This window comes from Salmo trutta, chromosome 26, assembly GCF_901001165.1.
Source record: "Salmo trutta chromosome 26, fSalTru1.1, whole genome shotgun sequence".
NCBI lineage: Eukaryota > Metazoa > Chordata > Actinopteri > Salmoniformes > Salmonidae > Salmo > Salmo trutta.
The window spans coordinates 7701243-7722152 of NC_042982.1; the positions used below are offsets into that span (position 1 = coordinate 7701243).

Consider the following 20910-nt stretch of genomic DNA (forward strand, 5'->3'; position numbering starts at 1 on the left):
GACTTTCACCCCTTCTGAAATGACTCAAGCACAGTGGTTCTTCGGCAGTGTCACAAAGGAACAATGGGAGATTTGGTCATTCTCTCCATTTGAAAAAGCCAAGCTACTAGCCTCAACACAGTGTGTGTCTGAGTCTTTAGGGAGGGTTGGGCTGGTTCTTGACTCTATCCCAGTGGATATACTTGAATTGTTTAAAGGACAAAAAAACACCACTGTTATTATCTCCTCTGGGAGAGGTTTTCTGCTGGGGTGAGTCTTGGGCTGGGAATGATATGCACATGAGCTCACGCACATACACACACACAGGCACACACACACACACACACAGGCACACACACACACACACACACACACACACACACACACACACACACACACACACACACACACACACACACACACACACACACACACACACACACACACACACACACACACACACACACACACACACGTTCATTCAGTCAAGTGGTCAATCAAAAAACCTGTGTATTATCAAGGACTGTATCGAGTGTAAGAAATGGCTGTGTGATCATCTCAAAATAGAGGAATTAAAGCCCCTGTTCTGTACACAGTGTGCTCACCATGGTAACCTAGATGCCCTCTGCTCTAGATGGTGTGGGAGGGGGCGGGGCCCTGAGCCTCTGGAGTGTGACACAGCAGTTTGTGTCCTGTGTTGTGTTAGAGCGAGCAGGTACAGTCTGTCTCAGGATGGGTTACATCAGGTTCATGGAAATCTCCTGGGAAACTCCTGTGGCGCCCTGGGAAATCAAGGTGTAAAGACGAAATCTAATCTGTCAATCTGATTTGAATATCACAACTCCTTTATCCGCATATACACGTTGATTATGATTATGATTATTATTATTTACATATAATTGTACTTAATGCTTAGTCAAACTGTTATCTTTATAAAATAAAGTATATACCTGATCTCTCCACCTCTCTGAGCTGTGTGTGACTCTCATGGATGTCTGGATTGCCAGGTGGAGGACACAGGAGACACAGGTAGGTGCCACTACGTTGGACTGTCACCGACAGCAGCAGGAGCGAGAAGTCACCTTCAGAGATGTTTCCGAACCAGAAACACTCTTGGTTCAACGGTGACAATTCGGTCTTGGTAGTGGTATATCATATGGTGACGGTTTTATCCATTAAGCCCTTTTATTGTGCATTTTGTCATTATCTAATCATGGCATGTGGTTGTTCAATGACAAACATGTATTTGTTTCAAATCTATCACTTGTTTCATTTCAGATAGACAAATAATCATGGTTTTATTAGCAAAATGCTATACACTCACTCTCAGACAACAGTCCGAATATAACAAATAACGACATTTTTAATAAAGAATAGTTCAAATGATACATTTGTGACATCAATATTTAAAAAGTGCTAGAAAAAAAATATTCAATGCAGATGAGATCTGTATGTAAAACATTTACATTTGGCATTTTAGTAATTTAGCTGATGATCTTATTCAGAGCAACTTACAGTTAGTGTATTCATCTTAAAATAGCTAGGTGAGACAACCACATAACACAGTAAAATATATAGGTTACGAACATTGCATTCCAGCAAAACAATGGATATATGTCATTTTACACACACACACACACACACACACACACACACACACACACACACACACACACACACACACACACACACACACACACACACACACACACACACACACAAAAGCTACTTGACTCGAAATGGAGCTCAGGTGCATCCTGTCTCCATTGATTATCCTTGAGATGTTTCTACAACTTCATTGTTGTCCACCTGTGGTACATTCAATTGATTGGACATGATTTGCAAAGGCACATACTGGTCTATACAAGGTCCCACAGTTGACAGTGCATGTCAGAGCTAAAACCAAACCATTTCTGCAGCACCAATCAGGCCTTTATGGTAGAGTGGCCAGACGGAAGCCACTCTTCAGTAAAAGGCACATGACAGCTAGCTTGGAGTTTAACAAAAGGCACCTAAAGACTCTCAGAACATTCTCTGGTCTGATGAAACCAAGATTGAACTCTTTGGCCTGAATGCCAAGCGTCACTTCTGGAGGAAACCTGGCACCATCCCTACGGTGAAGAATGGTGGTGGAACCATCATGCTGTAGGGATATTTTTCAGCGGCACGGACTGGGAGACTAGTCAGGTTCGAGGCAAAGATGAACAGAGCAAAGTACAGAGATCCTTGATGAAAAGCTGCTCCAGAGTGCTCAGGACCTCAGACTGGGGTGAAGGTTTACCTTCCAGCAGTACATCGACCCTAAGCAAACAGTCAAGACAACGCAGGAGTGGATCGGGACAAGTCTCTGTATGTCCTTGAGTGGCCCAGCCAGAGCCCGGACATGAACCCGATCGAACATCTCTGGAGAGACCTGAAAGTAGCTGTGCAGCAACGCTCCCCATCCAACCTGACAGATTTTGAGAGGATCTGCAGAGAAGAATACAGGTGTGCCAAGCTTGAGCGTCATACCCAAGAGGACTCGAGGCTGTAATCACTGCCAAAGGTGCTTCAACAAAGTACTGTGTAAAGGGTCTAAATACTTACGTAAATGTGATATTTCCATTTTTGTATGTTTTATCAAAAATATCTATAAACCTGTGTTTTCTTTGTCATTATGGGGTATTGTGTGTAGATTCATGAGGTGAAAAAAAACATCTAATCAATTTTAGAATAATGCTGTAACGTAACAAAATGTGGAAAAAGTCAAGTGGTCTGAATACTTTCCGAAGGCACCGTACACAATGATTCAACATGTAAATTGCACCAGTCTGCCAGTCATATAAGTATGTCCCTTTCACAGATAGAACAGCCATGTTGCCAATGTGCCAACCATTATATTTCCATGTTCTTGGGTGACCAACAGTTTCAATAATGTTCCTTACATACATTTTAACATGACCATTATCTTACCTATTCTTGACTCCGCGATGGATTACATATTGATCTATCTGTTTTGGCTAATGACGATGAAAAGCAGTCCACCCTAGTCTCTATGGTCAATGTGCCTCTTCACTTTGAACACTGTGGAAATGCTTACAGCTACAAGCTGCAAAAAGTTACAGCAACATACTGGGGGTTCCCCTTCACTAAACAGTGTGTATGTGTGTGTGGATTGAGCTCTCTCTCTCTCTCTCTCTCTCTCTCTCTCTCTCTCTCTCTCTCTCTCTCTCTCTCTCCCCTTCCCCAGAAGACCAACGGACTAAACCACATTGTGTGTTTTCAGTCTACTGATTCAATTCATGGGCATTTTAAAGGCTGTTTTAAACACATTTTTTGTTCCAGTTAGAAGGATAAAAAAAGTAGTAATACCTTCTCACCATATGTAGTTCCTTTGATAATACGCTCAAATCATTCAAACTCTTCCTTCAGTGGGGCTCCTGCAGACTGTAGAGTAGCCTTTAGCGCCCTCTGTCTATGAGGAGGTGAAGTAGAGCTGCTGTTTCCATGGAGATGAAGCATCCCCTTTGACTTTCTGTTCCACAGATCTGGGGTGTATTCACTTGGATCCAAACGGAAGCAAATAGAGTCAAACGTAATGAAATGGGGAGTGACCTACTTGAATTTGTCCAATAAAAACCCTTGTTGCGGAACATTTTGCTATGGTGTTCACTAATGACTACAATCTGCCTCAGGTGAGAGGAGGTCTGTCCTCTTCTCTGACTATGATGAATGAGGCTCATGATGCACACCTCACAGGAGTAAATCAAAGCTCTCTCCTTCACAGACTCTCTGAATGATCTAATTTAAGATACTCCGAGCAGATAGATATGGGATAGAGCAGCTGCAAAACCCATGGCCCTCAGAGTAGGCCTATGCTGTAGCATTGTAGCATTTTAATCAAACATCAGAGACGGAATCTGTAAATTGCACACCAAACACACTAACTGGTCAATTCGTTACCTAGCAGACACAGAAAAACAACAGGATCAAATAGCCATAAAAAGAAGGTACAGCTGAATAATGAGCCCTCAATAAAAGCATAATCTGATATGGTCTTCAGAGGGACTGTATTTGTCGATCACAGTAAATTCCTCCCCATGCTGGCAGCGTGGTGCTGATTTAATTCCACTGGATATCAGTATGGCATCATATCACGCTCCTCTGGGAGGTCAAAAACAGACGAGCACCACAATGTGTCGTCAATGTGTTAATAATTTATCAAGAATTCATGTGCTTTCCTCTAATCACCTCATGAATATTCATTGAGGCCACACACACTCATAAAATCTGAGATACGCCACAGTCCGGAGATAGGAGAGAGGAGCCGCACATCGGGCCCATCCCACTTCATCATGTGTCTAATGTCTCTAAGTATAGCCTCAGGGTAAGGTTGGATCCTGGCTTGTAATGGGCACTGGGTTGGCATCAAGGATACAGATCACACTTATCAGCTTTTGGAACACACTAAACAAACAACAACACGAAGAGCTATCTATCCAAAATGCAGATGTACGGATAAACCACTTATCCAATCTTTTTGGCCACATAACAAAGAACCAAGAACAACAACTTTTAGATGATCATTTACCAAACTTTAAATCAGCTATTAAAGACAACCAGAACACACTGGATTCTCCAATTACATTGGATGAGTACAGGGCCAAATACAAACCCTCCAACTCAAAAAGGCCTGTGGTGTTGATGGTATACTAGACAAAATGATAAAATATACAGAGCACAAATTCAAATGGGCTGTTCTTAAACTCTTCAACACTATCCTCAGCTCTAATATCATCCCCAATATTTGGAACCAAGGTCTGATCACAACAATCCACAAAAGTGGAGACAAATTTGACCCCAATAATTACAGTTGAATCTGCGTTAACAGCAATCTCTGAAAAGTCCCCTGCAGCACAGCAGACTCCAACAGTTCCCCAGTGAAAACAATGTCCTGAGAAAATGTCAAATTGGCTTTCTACCGAAATACCATACGACAGACTGACACTTATTGACAAACAAAACAAAACAAAACAAAAGCAAAGTCTTATGCTTTGTTGATTTTCAAAAAAGCTATTGACTCAATTTGGCATGAGGGTCTACTATACAAATTGATGAAAAGCGGTGTTGGGGGGAAGCATGCGACATTATAAAAGCTATATACAAAAAAAAAAACAATTGTGCAGTTAAAAATAACCACATATTTCTTTCCTCAGGGCCATGGGGTGAGAAAGGAATGCAGGTTGAGCTTCACCCTCCTCGACATCAATGATTTGGCAAGGGCACTAGAACAATCTGCAGCACCCGGCCTCACCCTACTAGACTCAGAAATCAAATGTCTACTGTTTGCAGATGATCTGGTGCTTCTGTCCCCAAACAAGGAAGGACCTACAGCAGCACCTGAGCTTCTGCACAGATTATGTTAGATTTGGGCCCTGACAGTGAATCTAAGTAAGACAAAAATAATGGTGTTCCAAAAAAGGTCCAGTAGCCAAGACAACAAATACAAATTATATTTAGATACTGTTGCCCTAGAGCACACACATATACTGAACAAAAATATAAAAAGAACATGTAACAATTTCAACGATTTTACTGAGTTATAAGGAAATCAGTCAATTTAAATAAATTCATTAGGCCATAATCTATGCCAATCAGAATCTGTTTTTCCCCACAAAAGGACTTTATTACAGGCAGAAATACTCCTCAGTTTTATCAGCTGCCTGGATGGCTGGTCCCAGACGAAGATGCCGGATGTTGAGGTCCTGGGCTGGCGTGGTTACACAAGGTGTGCGGTTGTGAGGCTGGTTGGACGTACTGTCACATTCTATAAAATAACGTTGGAGGTGGCTTATGGTAGAGAAAGGAACATACAATTCTTTGGCAACAGCTCTGGTGGACATTCCTGCAGTCAGCATGCCAATTGCATGCTCCCTCAAAACTTGAGACATCTGTGGCATTGTGTTGTGTGACAAAACTGCACATTTTAGAGTAGCCTTTTATTGTCCCCTGCTCAAGGTACACTTGTGTAATGATCATGCTGTTTAATCAGCTTCTTGACAGTGGTGGAAAAAGTATCAATTGTCACACTTGAGTAAAAGTAAAGATTCCATAATAGAAAATGACTCAAGTAAAAGTGAAAGTCACCCAGTAAAACACTAGTTGAGTAAAAGTCTAAAAGTATTTGGTTTTAAATATATTTAAGCATCAAAAGTAAATGTAATTGCTAAAATATAATTAAGTATCAAAAGTGTAAATAATTTACAGATAGCCGTGGGCACACTCCAACACTCAGACATCATTTACAAACAAAGCATGTGTTTAGTGAGTCCGCCAGATCAGAAGCAGTAGGGATGACCAGGGATGTTCTCTTGATAAGCGTGTGAATTGGACCATTTTCCTTTCAAAATGTAACTTTAGGGTGTCAGGGAAAATGTATGGAGTAAAAAGTACATTATTTTCTTTAGGAATGTAGTGAAGTAAAAGTAAAAGTTGGGGAAAATATAAATAGCAAAGTAAAGTACAGATACCCCAAAAACGACTTAAATAGTACTTTCAAGTATTTTTACTTAAGGACTTTAGACCACTACTTCTTGATATGCCACACCAGTCAGGTGGATGGATTATATTGGCAAAGGAGAAATGTTCACTAACAGGGATGTCAACAAATTTGTGCAAAACATTTGAGAGAAAGAATTAAGTTTTTTGTGCATATGGAACATTTCGGGATCTTTTATTCCAGATCATGAAACATGGGACCAACCCTTTACATGTTGCGTTTATATTTTTATTCAGTATAGATCATTCGGAGAGAGTTTGTGAAGGAGAGAGCTTTGATTTATTGCTGTGAGGTATGCATCATGAGCCCCATCCATCATAGTCAGAGAAAAGGACTGTCTTCCTCTCACCTGAGGCAGATAGTGGACACCACCAGGGATGTATTCCATTACTGCACACCGTAGCAAAACATTTTGCAGCGGAAAATGTTTTGCAATAAAAACAAGTTTCTATTCTACAAATTCAGTCACTCCCGTTTCATTCTGTTTGCTTCTATTTGCTTCCGATACATCCCATATCTTCTCTAGGAGAGCTGGAAAAAGTGGTGGAGCTGATATCTGGAGGAGCTCAATTGATGAGGCAAGGTGGAGCACTTTTTCGAAGGTTTGAATGAACTTGTGAGAATGAGCTGTTGATGTGTAGTACAGGGGACATCAACGTGTAGGACTTCAAGGCCCCTGCTGTGATCGTCGGAGGGTCGTGGCACTTCAGAAAGAAGGTGATGTGTCCAGCTTCGCCCGGGAGGAGTTTGCCCGCCTGCTGCAGTTCACCCCAGGCTCCTCCCAGCTGCCCACCGGGGGTTTTGACACCCACCCTCTGCCCCTCATTCCAGGTTATCGCTGCTCCTACACACAGCACCCTGCCCACTGCACACACCTGTTTTAACCAGCTGTGCCTTCCCACCTATGACTCCTATGAGGAGCTGCACAAGATGCTGAAGCTGGCCATCAGTGAGGGAAGTGAGGGCTTCAGGTGGCGCTATTCCTGGAGGTCTTTTACCTGGAGTTCACCCAAAGACCCCAGACCCAGGTCACAGTCTGTGGTCCAGCTCATGCAAAAACGGAGGAACATGTAAAGGCAAAAGCAGCCTACACAAAGTGTGGAGAAGCTGTTCACCCCATAGCACTTTGGTCTTAACTGATCAGGGAAGGATGTGTGTCAGTGGAGGCTGGTGGGAGAAGCTATAGGAGGAAGGGCTCATTGTAATGGCTGAAATGGAATAAATGGAACGATATCAAACAAACCACGTTTGACTCAGTTCCTTTTATTCCATTCCTGCCATTACAATGAGCCTGTCCTCCAATAGCTCCTCCTACCAGCCTCCAGTGATGTGTGTATATAGTACAAAAAGTATGAAGATATATGCACTAACTACTGTAAGTGAACTTATCAACATGAATTGGGGTATTTAGAGTACTATGTAGGTACAGGACATTGAAAGAACAAGGCTATCTTATCAACATAATTTTGACATAAATGCAGACAGAAGCTCTCAATATCACTGTCAGTAATATATTACCCACGACACTGGTCCCAAGTGATTCTGTTGCAATTTGCCTATTCTTTTCCACATTATAACTGTATTGTTTTGGTATAACAGGCATCATCAACGCTTAAATGGCAAATGTGAGAAAGTACAGACATGCTACTGTAAATATACACATTTCTGGGATTCTGAGAATATGGCAACCATGTTCTGGGTACTTTTCTATCAGAAGCTACCACTTGCACCATGTTTCTATCAGAAGCTACCACCTGGACCATGTTTCTATCAGAAGCTACCACCTGGGCCATGCTTCTATCAGAAGCTACCACCTGGGCCATGTTTCTATCAGAAGCTACCACCTGGGCCATGTTTCTATCAGAAGCTACCACCTGGGCCATGTTTCTATCAGAAGCTACCACCTGGACCATGTTTCTATCAGAAGCTACCACCTGGGCCATGTTTCTATCAGAAGCTACCACCTGGGCCAAGTTTCTATCAGAAGCTACCACCTGGGCAATGTTTCTATCAGAAGCTACCACCTGGGCCATGTTTCTATCAGAAGCTACCACCTGGGCCATGTTTCTATCAGAAGCTACCACCTGGGCCATGTTTCGACAACAAATGAGTGATGTTCCAGATAGAAATGTAGTGACGAGAGCTGATGGGATTCCTTATCGGAGACATTCTGCGTTTGTTCTGCATGGTATATGTGCTGTGGATTTCAAAAAGACAATAGATAGATGCTCAGTTATCTAGAATTCTATCGATTCTCATATTTCAATGATAAACTAATTTGAATTAGATAAGATGTTGTGTAACTGCTGCCAAATAATGATATTAATATACTTGTACAGTGCCTTCAGAAAGTATTCAGACCCCTTTACTTTTTCCACATTTTGATACCTAACAGCCTTATTCTAAAATGGATGAAATCGTTTTTTCTCCCTCAGGAATCTACACACAATACCCCATAATGACAAAACAAAAATAGTTTTTTTGAAATGTTTGCAAATTAAAAATTAAAAAAATATATTAAAAAATATATTTACATAAGTATTCAGACCCTTCACTCAGTACTTTGTTGAAGCACCTTTGGTAGCGATTACAGCCTCGAGTCTTCTTGGGTATGACGCTACAAGCTTGGCACACCTGTATTTGGGGAGTTTCTCCCATTTTTCTGAGCAGATCATCTCAAGCTCTGTCAGGTTGGATGATGTTCGATTAGGTTCAAGTCTGGGCTCAGGCTGGGCCACCACCATGCTTCACCGTAGGGATGGTTCCAGGTTTCCTCCAGGCGTGACGCTTGGTATTCAGGTAAAAAGTTCAATCTTGGTTTCATCAGACCAGAGAATCTTGTTTCTCATGGTCTGAGAGTCTTTAGGTGCCTCTTGACAAATGTGCTGTCATGTGCCTTTTACTGAGCAGTGGCTTTCGTCTGGCCACTCTACCATAAAGACCTGATTAGTGGAGTACTGCAGAGATGGTTGTCCTTCTGGAAGGTTCTCCCATCTCCACAAAGGAACTCTGGAGCTCTGGCAGACTGACCATCGGGTTCTTGGTCACCTCCCTGACCAAGGACCTTCTCACCCGATTGCTCATTTTGGCCAGGCGGACAGCTCTAGGAAGAGTCTTGGTGGTTCCAATCTTCTTCCATTTAAGAATGATGGAGGCCACTGTGTTCTTGGGGACGTTCAATGCTGCAGACATTTTCTGGTACCCTTCCCCAGATCTGTGGTTCTACACTATCCTATCTCGGAGCTCCACAGACAATTCCTTTGACCTCATGGCTTGGTTTTTACCCTGACATGCACTGTCAACTGTGGAACCTTATATAGACAGGTGTGTGCCTTTCCAAATCATGTCCAATCAATTGAATTGACCACAGGTGGACTCCAAACAAGTTGTAGAAACATCTCAAGGATGATCGATGGAAACAGGATGCACCTGAGCTCAATTTTGATTCTCATAAAAAAGGGTCACAATACTTATGGAAATATGGTATTTCTGTTTTTTATTAAATACATTTGCTAAGATTTCAAAAAAACGGTTTTCACTTCGTCATTATGGGGTATTGTGTGTGTATAATTAACTTAATCAATTTTAGAATAAGGCTGTAATGTAACAAAATGTGGAAAAAGTTAAGGGGTCTGAATACTTCCCGAATGTGCTGTGGGTATTATTTAGAGACTCCTTCCCCAAATTCAAAATGTATTTTTTTCCATTCACAGAACAATCAAACAAAGATAAACTTTGTATATTTTTGGGGCAAAGGTCTGAGGTTAGAGTTGGCAGCATAGTATGTCACAGATTGCCACAACCTAAGGGAAGAAAAATAAAATGTACTATTCTCTCCATGTATTATAATTAATAGACTGTATAAGTGGACCAGTCATCTTTGTTTGTTGAATTAATCCGAACATTGACTATTATTTCATTTCTATTTGTTTTATTTGTTATATTTGTATTTTTTTCATTAGTATTATATCTACTATTCTTATTGTTGTCACTGTTTTTTCATACTTTCTATGTGTATCACATAAGGGACAGAGTTTTACAGTGTGTGTGTTGCAAATGTATTTCTTGCACTTGATGCATGTGTACTGTGTCTTCCTGTCCTTCTTGCGTCCACACACATTGCAGCGCTTCTTCTTGTTGCTACTGGCTGCAACCTAGAATGAAGAAAACACTTAGTTCGGGAATTTACTAACATCTCACTCACATACTGTATATAGTTACAGCAGGCCAAGGTAGTAGATTCAGACACACACACATGCAACAACATCCCTCACACTTACTTTCGGTACTGGAGTTGTTTGTTCTGTGTTTCAGCCAATCAGTTGTGTTGTGACAAGGTAGGGGTGAAGAAATTCGGCTTGGCCCCTAAGACCCTCACAAACCTTTACAGATGCACAATTGAGAGCATCCTGTCAGGCTGGATCACCACCTGGTACGGCAACTGAACTGCCAGAGGGTGGTGCAGTCTGCCCAACGCATCAACGGGAGCATACTGCTTGCCCTCCAGGACACCTACTGTACCCAATGTCACAGGAAGGCCAAAAAAGTAATCAAGGACATCAACCACCCGAGCCACGGCCTGTTCACCCCGCTATCATCCAGAAGGCGAGGTCAGTACAGGTGCATCAAAGCTGGGACCGAGAGACTGAAAAACAGCTTCTATCTCAAGGCCATAAGACTGCCTCTTAAGGATCCAACCCTTTTTTTAAATTTTTGTCTAAATTGACGTACCCAAATCTAACTGCCTGTAGCTCAGGACCTGAAGCAAGGATATGCATATTCTTGATACCATTTGAAAGGAAACACTTTGAAGTTTGTAGAACTGTGAAATGCATGTAGGAGAATATAACACATTAGATCTGGTAAAAGATAATACAAAGAAAAAACATGCATATTCTTTGAAATGCAAGAGAAATGCAAGATAAATGCCATAATGTATTATTTCAGCCCAGGCACAATAAAAAGTGCACTCTCCTCAAACAATAGCGTGGTATTATTTCACTTTAATAGCTACTGTAAATTGGACAGTGCAGGTTGATTAACACAATTTTAAGCTTTCTGCCCATATCTGATATGTCTATGTCCTGGGAATTGTTTTTGTTACTTACAACCTCATGCTAATCACATTAGCCTACGTTAGCTCAACCGTCCCACCGATCCCGTAGAGGTTAAATAGCCATCACTAGCCGGCTACCACCCGGTTACTCAACCCTGCACCTTAGAGGCTTGCTGCCCTATGTACACAGATATGGACTCGCTGGTCACATTAATAATGGAACACTAGTCAGTTAAATCATTTTTACATTCTGTTTTACTCATTTCATATGTATGTACTGTATTTTAGTCAATGCCAACCATTGCTCGTCCTAATATTTATATATTTCTTAATTCCATTATTTATTTTAGATTTGTTTGTATTGTTGTGAATTGTTAGATATTACTACACGTGGAGCTAGGAACACAAGCATTTCTCTACACCCGCAATAACATCTGCTAAATATGTGCACGTGACCAATAACATTTTGTTTTATTTAATTGGATTTAATAAGTGACATCAATAAGAGATCATAGCTTTCAACTATGTCATGGAAAGAGCAGATGTTCTTAATGTTATGTATACTCAGTGTATATCTCAGGTTTAACTAAAGAGATCGGTTGACCACAAATTGACATGCACAACTGCCCCCCCCCAACCCACCTACAGACACACCCACAGACACAGACACACCCACAGACACATACACACTGTTTAGTGAAGGTGAACCACCAGTATGTTGCTGTAACTTGTTGCACCTTGTAGCTGTAAGCAAAGTGTTCAAAGTGAAGATGCACATTGACAATAGAGACGGATCAGAGTGGACTGTCTTAATTAAAAAAAAGAAAATAACATTAATATACAGGTAAGATCATGCATGTTCATGTTATAATGTAAATAAATAATAGTATTGAATGTGGTTTCTGCTATGCATGTTCATTTTGTGTGTGTGTGTGTAGTATTAGTAGTAGTAGTAGTAGTAGTAGTAGTAGTAGTATTCACAGTGTGTAGCACTCCAGGTTGTGTGGGTACCAGCCCAAACCAGACAGTTGAAGCAGGCTCTAACGTCCATCTGTCCTGCCTCCTCACTCAGTGTTTGAGAAGTCTGGAACACCACCATCTCCTTGTGGAGTGGGAGTTCACTGACAAGGTAAACAATATTATGTCACAACAAATTTGACATGCAGGATTTTCTACATTAATATTTTGAAATAAAAAATGTGTATTGCCAAAAATGGACTTATAGATATATATCACATACCTGGAGTAATCTGTGTATTTGTACTAGAAATGTGCTCATCCATATGCAATAACAGGGCTGGCTGGATAAAGAGCTGCACCCTCTCATCTACCATTACCAAGACTGGACTGTGCCTGTTGAAGCCAGAGTAATTCTGGTCAGGGACATCTCTGAATGTGACTTCTCCGTCCTGCTGCTGTCGGTGACAGTCCAACGTAGTGGCACCTACCTGTGTCTCCTGTGTCCTCCGCCTGGCAATCCAGACATCCATGAGAGTCACACACAGCTCAGAGAGGTGGAGAGATCAGATGCATTCTTTATTTTGAAAAGATAACAGTTGGATTTTCAAAGTGTTTACTGTATTCACCGTAATTAAATAGAAGTGAAATATTATATATAATATATTATATAAAATGTATAAAAATCAATGCGTATCTGCCAAAAAGGAGTCGGGCTATTTAAATTGAAATGACAGATTATCTTTTGTCTTTACATCTTAATTTCCCAGGGCGCCACAGGAGTTTCCCAGGACATTTCCATAAACCTGATGTAACCCATCCTGATTGGCTGTTGCCTCTGGCGTGTGCTGGTTTTGCTGTGCCTGGTGGGCTGAGTCACACCGGGAATGTGGGCGTGTCGTAGGAGGTCACAGCGGTGAGACAATGCTGAGAGCAACCAGCAGGTGGGCATGAGAGAAAGAAGAAGACAGGGAGAGAGTGTAGCCAGGACACACACACAAGATATGCCTATTTTAGAGGCACAGAAAAATAGGACAAAGGTAATGAAAGGCTATAATAAAACGAATGAAAAACAAACAATCAGTGAAGAGTTTGTTTAAAGCTCTGCTTCAGTGCTAAGTCTTTGGCATTTCACATGTTGAATGGGTGGAGTGTGGTTATGAGAGTTGAAGATTCTTTGAAATCAATTATTATCCAGCGAATGTGTCTTTCATATAATTGTTATGATGTTGATGGATGTTGACGGTGTAACACTGATGAAGATAGGTATGAAAATGATGGCACAATTAAAACGATGAAAAAGAGGAAATGGCGGTGATGATGACGAGAAAGAGGAAATGGTGATGATGCTAGTGTTGATGTCAAAGAGCAAGATGACTCCAACAACAACAACGATCCCTTCCCCTGCTCACAAAAACAACTTCAGATGCTATGACATGAAACGGTGTTATGAGCCAGACTCTGACACACAATCGATAAGCCAGCCTCCATTTCTCAACCCCGATATCCTTTGAGAGGGTTACAGGATGTGTCTGGCACGTTCCCTGTGTCCTGTATAATATATCAATCTGTTACGTTTGTAGGAAGGGTGGCTGTGATACAAACACTCTGATGTCATTCCCAGACTTCCCTCTTCTGCAGGGCCAAGAGGACCTGGCCTTGATGTCAGTGATCCTCCACAGAGACGAGGGAGAGATGGCTCACGCCAGCATCCAGCCGGACCAGGAGGCCAGGAGGCAACTGCATTCTCCCCATCCAGGAGACTGTTCATAAAGTAGCTACAGATTGTACACCAGATAATATGATATAACCAAAGATTTTTGGTGTCCATTACTGGACATTACAGGTTTGCCTATACACAACGTTACCATAGATTTTCAACTAACCTAGTACTGGCGATACAATCCTCATTCTCGATGCGGCCGAACATGTATCTTCTAAAATGTCAGTGTCCAACTGCAGGTGGTTTGTTTGAATTGAATTGTACGCTGGGCAGAAATGAGCGTTTGATATATTGTCTCACATTACGACCGCCAAAAGGACCAAGCGCACGGACAACCGGTAAAGTACGTTAAAATAACATTAAATTCAACATTCTTGCTTGTAGAGGTTGTGAGAGGAAACTTTCCTGATTCAATGCAATTCAGCATCGGTATACAGGCAAAGACATGGTAGGCTATCATATATCTTGCCCAAAGTGCCAAAGCTCTTTGAAAGTTTCATCCTCAGATTTGTCGCCTTAACAGGATTTCTAAAGTCTGACGGAGGACTTGAGACAGACACCTTGCAAATTACAAAGAAAAAAGAACCGCGGTGCTTGGATCCAATTGGTTAAACTGTTCTAGGAAGTGGAAGCAAATCCCACAATCCTACAAGCTCTATCTCCCGCTGGGCTGAACATCCACACCTGCTCTCATACATCAAACAGATACAGTATCAGTGGTCCTCCTCTGAGGCCTTTTCAAGGTGCAGTGGAGTGCTTAAGTCATTTGCCGATCCATCTTTTCCCTCAGCACAAGGTCAACCAGTGCACCCACCCATCCCGGCCCCTCACAACGAGTACTACTACTACCACCCTCTCACTCGCTATAATTACACGGCTACCTCCCTTCCAACCAATAAAGCACATGGGGCCTACGATCTCAACCAAAAAAAGAGCAAGCAGCTTAAACCACTGCAGTTTGAAGCGTAACTACTAATCCGGGCACAGGCCGAGTCCAAAACTGATGGAGGATATGCATGTGAACGACTTTTCTTTTACAATACTCTCATAATCTAGCGTTAATTCGGACATTGTACATACATTTTACCAAAGGGTATGGGCAAGGGATATTACAGTTTGTGCAGCTGTCATTACTACCAGCTGTTGCAAGAGTGTAGATTGCTGAAGTGAGGAAACATATTCTAAAATAAATCTGTGAGTCTCAAATCCAACTGAGCAGAAAGCTGTGCATGTGCCAATAAACGCGAAAAGACTGAGTATAATCCGATGCAGACACTGCAGAGTAGAGGTGGACTCATTGTACCAGTAAACTGCAAAATAATCCCTTGACTGTGCCTCACAGCAAGCCGATAAGCCCCTGTGTTTTGTGCATGTACAATATTTAGCCTTTACGATGATGAGACTGAGACTCGGGGAATGGATGGCACTGAAGAAGTATAGCCAGAGTGAGCAAGATAAGGAGGAAGGGAGGGAGAGAGTTACAGAGGGAGAGGATGAGAGCAGTGAGTGAATCAGAGGAGGAGAGTTTAGAGGAGTTGAGTGAAAAAAATGACACATGGAACCGGTGGAAAAAGGAAAGCGTGAGAGAAGGGGAGGTAGGGAGTAGAAAGACATCGCTGGAGATGGATGCGTGACTTGCACAGTGAAAGGTTTTGACTGCACAGAGGATGAGAGAGTGAGTGATTCGACGAGAAAGAGACTTGCATAGAGAGCTGATGAGGAGAGGAGAGGAGAGGAGAGGAGAGGAGAGGAGAGGAGAGGAGAGGAGAGGAGAGGAGAGGAGAGGAGAAGGAGGGCGGTATGGTGAAAGATGACATGTAGCCTAGACAGATGATGGAGGAACTAAGGATAGATTGGGAGTTGCAACTAAACAATTAAACATCCTGAAAAGACAAGTGGTTGCATTCACCAAGGAGTCTTTTCATGAATGAGGTGGTATCCTGTTATGACTTCAGGATTTAAAAAAATATAAACTTTATTGTATCGATTATTTGTGTGTTTATAATATGTAAATTATATTATATCACCTTACTAAATAAACATGTGTACTGTGTAAAATACTTAAAGAGCAAACATATCACTTGTCAGCATTCTCTCTCTCTCTCTCTCTCTCGCTCTCTCGCTCTCTCTCTCTCTTGCTCTCTCAATTAATTTCAGTTCAATTCAAAGGGCTTTATTGGCATGGAAAACATATGCTCACATTAACAAAGCAATTGGAATCGACAATAAACAAAAGGGAAATGAACAAAGGAAAAATTAGCAAACATTATATTCACAAAAGTCTTTAAAGAATATAGACATTTCAAATGCTATATCATTGGCTATGTACAGTGTTACTATGTACAGTAGTAAAGGTAAAATATGTAAATAGATACATATAGGTTGTATTTACAATATTGCTTGCGTTCCACTGGTTGCCCTTTTCTCATGGCAACTGTCCACAAATCTTGCTGCTGTGACAGACTGTGTACTCTCTGTCTAGGGCCAGATAAAATTCAGAGTTGCTCTGTTTTTTTGGTTGATTCTGTCACACCCTGATCTGTTTCACCTGTCCTTGTGTTTGTCTCCACGTCCATCTTCCCCACTATCCCCTGTGTATTTATACCTGTGTTTTCTGTTTCTGTCGGCCAGTTCGTCTTGTTTGCCAATTCAACCAGAGGTTTTCGCCTAGCGCCTGGTCCCCCCCCCTCGTCTCTGTTTATTCTCATCCTCCTGGTTCTGACCATTGCCTGTCCTGACTCTGAGCCCACCTGCCTAACCATTCTGCCTGCCCCTGACCTCGAGCCTGCCTGCCGCCCTATACCGTTTTGGATTCTGACCTGGTTATGTAGTCTTGCCTGTCCCCAACCTGCCTTTTGTCTATCCCTTGGATTAGAATAAATATCAGAGCTCAAACCATCTGCCTCCCGTGTCTGCATCTGTGTCTCACCTTGTGTCGTCATAGATTCTTTCTAGTGTGCCAAATGGTTCTCTTTTTGCTTTCTCGTGATTTGGTTGAGTCTAAATGTGTTTCTGTCCTGGGGCTCTGTGGGGTCTGTTTGTGTTTGTGAGTAGAGCCCCAGAACCAGCTGGCGGAGGGGACTCTTCTCTAGGCTCATCTCTCTGTAGGTGAGGGCTTTGTGGTGGAATGTGTGGGCATCACTTCCTTTAAGGTGGTTGTAGAATTTTAACAGCTCTTTTCTGAATTTTGATAACTAGAGGTATAGTCCTAATTCTGCTCTGCATGCATTGTTTGGGGTTTTGCGTTGTACACTAAGCATATTTTTGTAGAATTTCTGCATGCCGTCTCAATTCGGTGTTTCTCCCATTTTGTGAATTCTTGGTTGGTGAGTGGACCCCAGATCTCGTAACCATAGAGGGCAATGGGTTCGATAACTGATTTAAGTGTTTTTAGCCAGATTCTAATTGGGATGTTGAATTTTATGTTCCTTTTGATGGCATAGAAGTCCTTTCTTGCCTTGTCTCTTAGATCATTCACAGCCTTGTGAAGGTTACCTGTGGTGTTGATGTTTAGGCTGAGGTACTGTAGGTGTAATTCTTTGTGTGCTCTAGGGCAACATGTCTAGATGGAATTTGTATTTGTTGTCTTGGCTACTGGACCTTTTTTGGAACGCCATTATTTTTGTCTTACTGAGATTCACTGTCAGGGCCCAAGTCTAACATAATCTGTGCAGAAGCTCTGGTGCTGCTGATCATCTGCAAACAGTAGACATTTGATTTCTGAGTCCAGTAGGGTGAGGCCGGGTGCTTCAGACTGTTCTAGTGCACTCGCCAATTCATTTATATATGTTGAAGAAATGAACAGTAAACATTGCACTCACAGGTTTGAAATAGATAAGACATTTCAAGTGTTATTTTATCAGCTATGTATCATGTTTTAGCAATGTGCAAATAGTTGTGTTACAAATAGTAGGGGAAGGTAAATAAAAAGATAAATGTTGGTGGTATTTACAATGTTTGTGCTGCACTGGTTGCCCTTTTCTCAAGGCAAAAGGCCACAGAGCTTACTGCTGTGATTGCACACTGCAGTATTTTGCCTAACAGATACAGTATGGTAGATTATCAATGTTTGATTTGTTTTCAAATTCTTTGTGGGTCCATGTGATCTGCGGGAACTGTGTATCTCTAAGGTGGTCATACATTTGGCAGGAGTGTAGGAATTGCAGCTCAGTTTCCACCTCATTTTGTGGGTCTTTTGGCAGCCTCTCTCAATAGCAAGGCTATGCTCACTGAGTCTGTACATAGTCAAGGATTTTCTTAATTTTGGGTCAGTCACAGTGGTCAGGTATTCTGCAACTGCGTACTCTGTTTAGGGCCATATAGCATCCTAATTTGCTCCGTTTTTCTGGTTGACTCTTCCAGTGTGTCAAATATACTGAAAAAATATATAAATGCAACATGTAAAATGTTAGTCCTATTTTTAATGAGCTGAAATAATAGATCTAATAAATGTTCCTTATGCACAAAAAGCTTTATTTCTTTCAAATGTTGTGCACAAATTTCTTTACATCCCTGTTAGTGAGAATTTCTCCTTTGTCAAGTTTATCCATCCACCTGACAGATGTGGCATGTCAATAAGCTAATTAAACAGCATGATCATTACACAGGTGCAATTTGTGCTGGGGACAATAAAAGGCCACTCTAAAATGTGAAGTTTTGTCACACAACACAAGCATGCAATTGGCATGCTGACTGCAGGAATGTCCAACAGAGCTGTTTGCCATGTAATTGAATTTTCATTTCTCCACCATAAGCCGCCTCCAACGTTGTTTTAGAGAATTTGGCATCATACATCCAACCGACCTCACAACCTGAGACCACGTGTATCCACGCCAGCCCAGAACCTCAACATCCGTCTGAGGAGGGGGAGGGGGGTGCTGAGGAGAATTTCTGTCTGTAATAAAGCCCTTTTGTGGGGAAAAACTCATTGTGATTGGCTGGGCCTTGCTCCCATGCCTTCCCAGGCCCACCCATGGATGCGCCCCTGCCCAGTCATGTAAAATCCATAGATTAGAGCCTAATGAATGTATTTAAATTGACTGATTCCTTCTATGAACTGTAACTCAGTAAAATCTTTAAAATTGTTGCATGTTGCGTTTATATTCTTGTTCAGTATAATTGAAGATACTCTGAGCAGGTAGATATGGGACAGTGCACATGCAAAACCTAAGGCCCTCGAACAGTGTAGGCCTATACTGGTTCCATTCTAGAATTTTAATCAAATATCAGAGATGGAATCTGTATATTGCTAAACAGGTAAATTATATCTCTGGCACATCAAAGACACAATTCATTAATTAATTAACTCATTCAAATTAACTGGTCAATAAATTACCAGGTAGAGATAGAAAAACAATAGGATCCAAAGGATTGGACACATCATAGAAACAACTCTATAAAGAGAGGGTAACTCTGAATAACGAGCCCTCAATAAAAGCATAATCAGGAAGTGAACTGATAATGGTAATCAAAGGAACTGTGGTGTAGTACTGATTTCATTCCAGTAGATGTCAGTATGGTATTATATCAAACTCTGGGAGGGAAAAAACTAACGGAAGAGCTCATCCATGTATCGTAAATTTGTTAATAATTTATCAAGAATTAATAAGCTTTCCTCTAATCACCTCATGAATATTCCATGAGACCACAGTTGGAGGAGTCGCAAATCAAGCCCATCCCACTTTATAATTTTACCCATAATCATTGTACAGGTTGGACCATATGTCTCTAAGTATAGCCTCAGGGTAAGGTTGGATCCTGGCTTGTAATGGGCACTGGGTTGGCATCAATGATACAGATCACACTTATCAGCTTTTGGGGGTTTTATCTCCTCTGAGCTTCCATGGTGTGAGAGAGAGAGCTGACATGTGATTTTCCATGTTGCAAAAGCAATGCTCAATAGATTCAAAGCACGTTGTTTGCTACTTGAGTTCTCTAAACAGTACACATGATTATTTAGTAGGGTGATCTATCTGAATTTGATTAACTCCAAAGGTTAAAATAAATTATTTGCATATTATAAACACAATCACACCAATAATCAATAAAATGCAGTTTACATTTTTTAAAATCCTGAAGTCATAGCAGCATAATTCTCGCCCATACCACCTCATTCATGAAAACGTTGCTTGGTGAATGCAACCATTTGTCTGTTCAGGATCTTTCATTGTTTATCTGCAAGTCCCAATCTATCCTTAGTCCCCCCCCCCCCCCATCATCTGTCTAGGCTACATGTCATCTTTCCCTGCCCTCCTTCTCCCTCTCCTCTCCACTCCTCTACACTCCAGCTCTCTACGCAAGTCATCTCTTTCTCATCACATCACTCACCTCTCTCTCCCCCTCAAAACCTTTCATTCTGCAAGTCATGCCTTTCACTCCGTCCATCTCCAGGCCTCTCTTTTCCCTACCTCCCCTGCTCTCACTCTCTCTTGACCGTGGACATCCATGTGTTGTTACATTATTAGTCAGGGTATTTATGTGTAAAAAAAAAGAAAAACGTGCAAGGGAGGGCTTGCTTAGGGTCGGACTTCAGACTAAAATACTTTTCATTCATTCATCCCAGGCTACAGAGAAGCTGCAGACACTGACCCAGGGCCAGAGGACTCTGATTGCAGAGACTATGGACCAGGGCAGCCCAGCCCAGCTCTCTCTAGGGGT

General features: G+C 41.7%; 1 protein-coding gene across 1 annotated transcript; it reads left to right on the forward strand.

The window, feature by feature from the left end:
- The first annotated feature begins 597 nt into the window (after positions 1-597).
- Positions 598-13382, forward strand: LOC115162788 (uncharacterized). Its single transcript, XM_029714214.1, has 6 exons — positions 598-680; positions 987-1008; positions 7349-7587; positions 12564-12702; positions 12869-13087; positions 13301-13382. The coding sequence occupies exons 1-6, from the start codon at positions 598-600 to the stop codon at positions 13343-13345; spliced, it is 747 nt and encodes a 248-aa protein (XP_029570074.1). The 3' UTR covers positions 13346-13382.
- The last annotated feature ends 7528 nt before the right edge of the window (positions 13383-20910 follow it).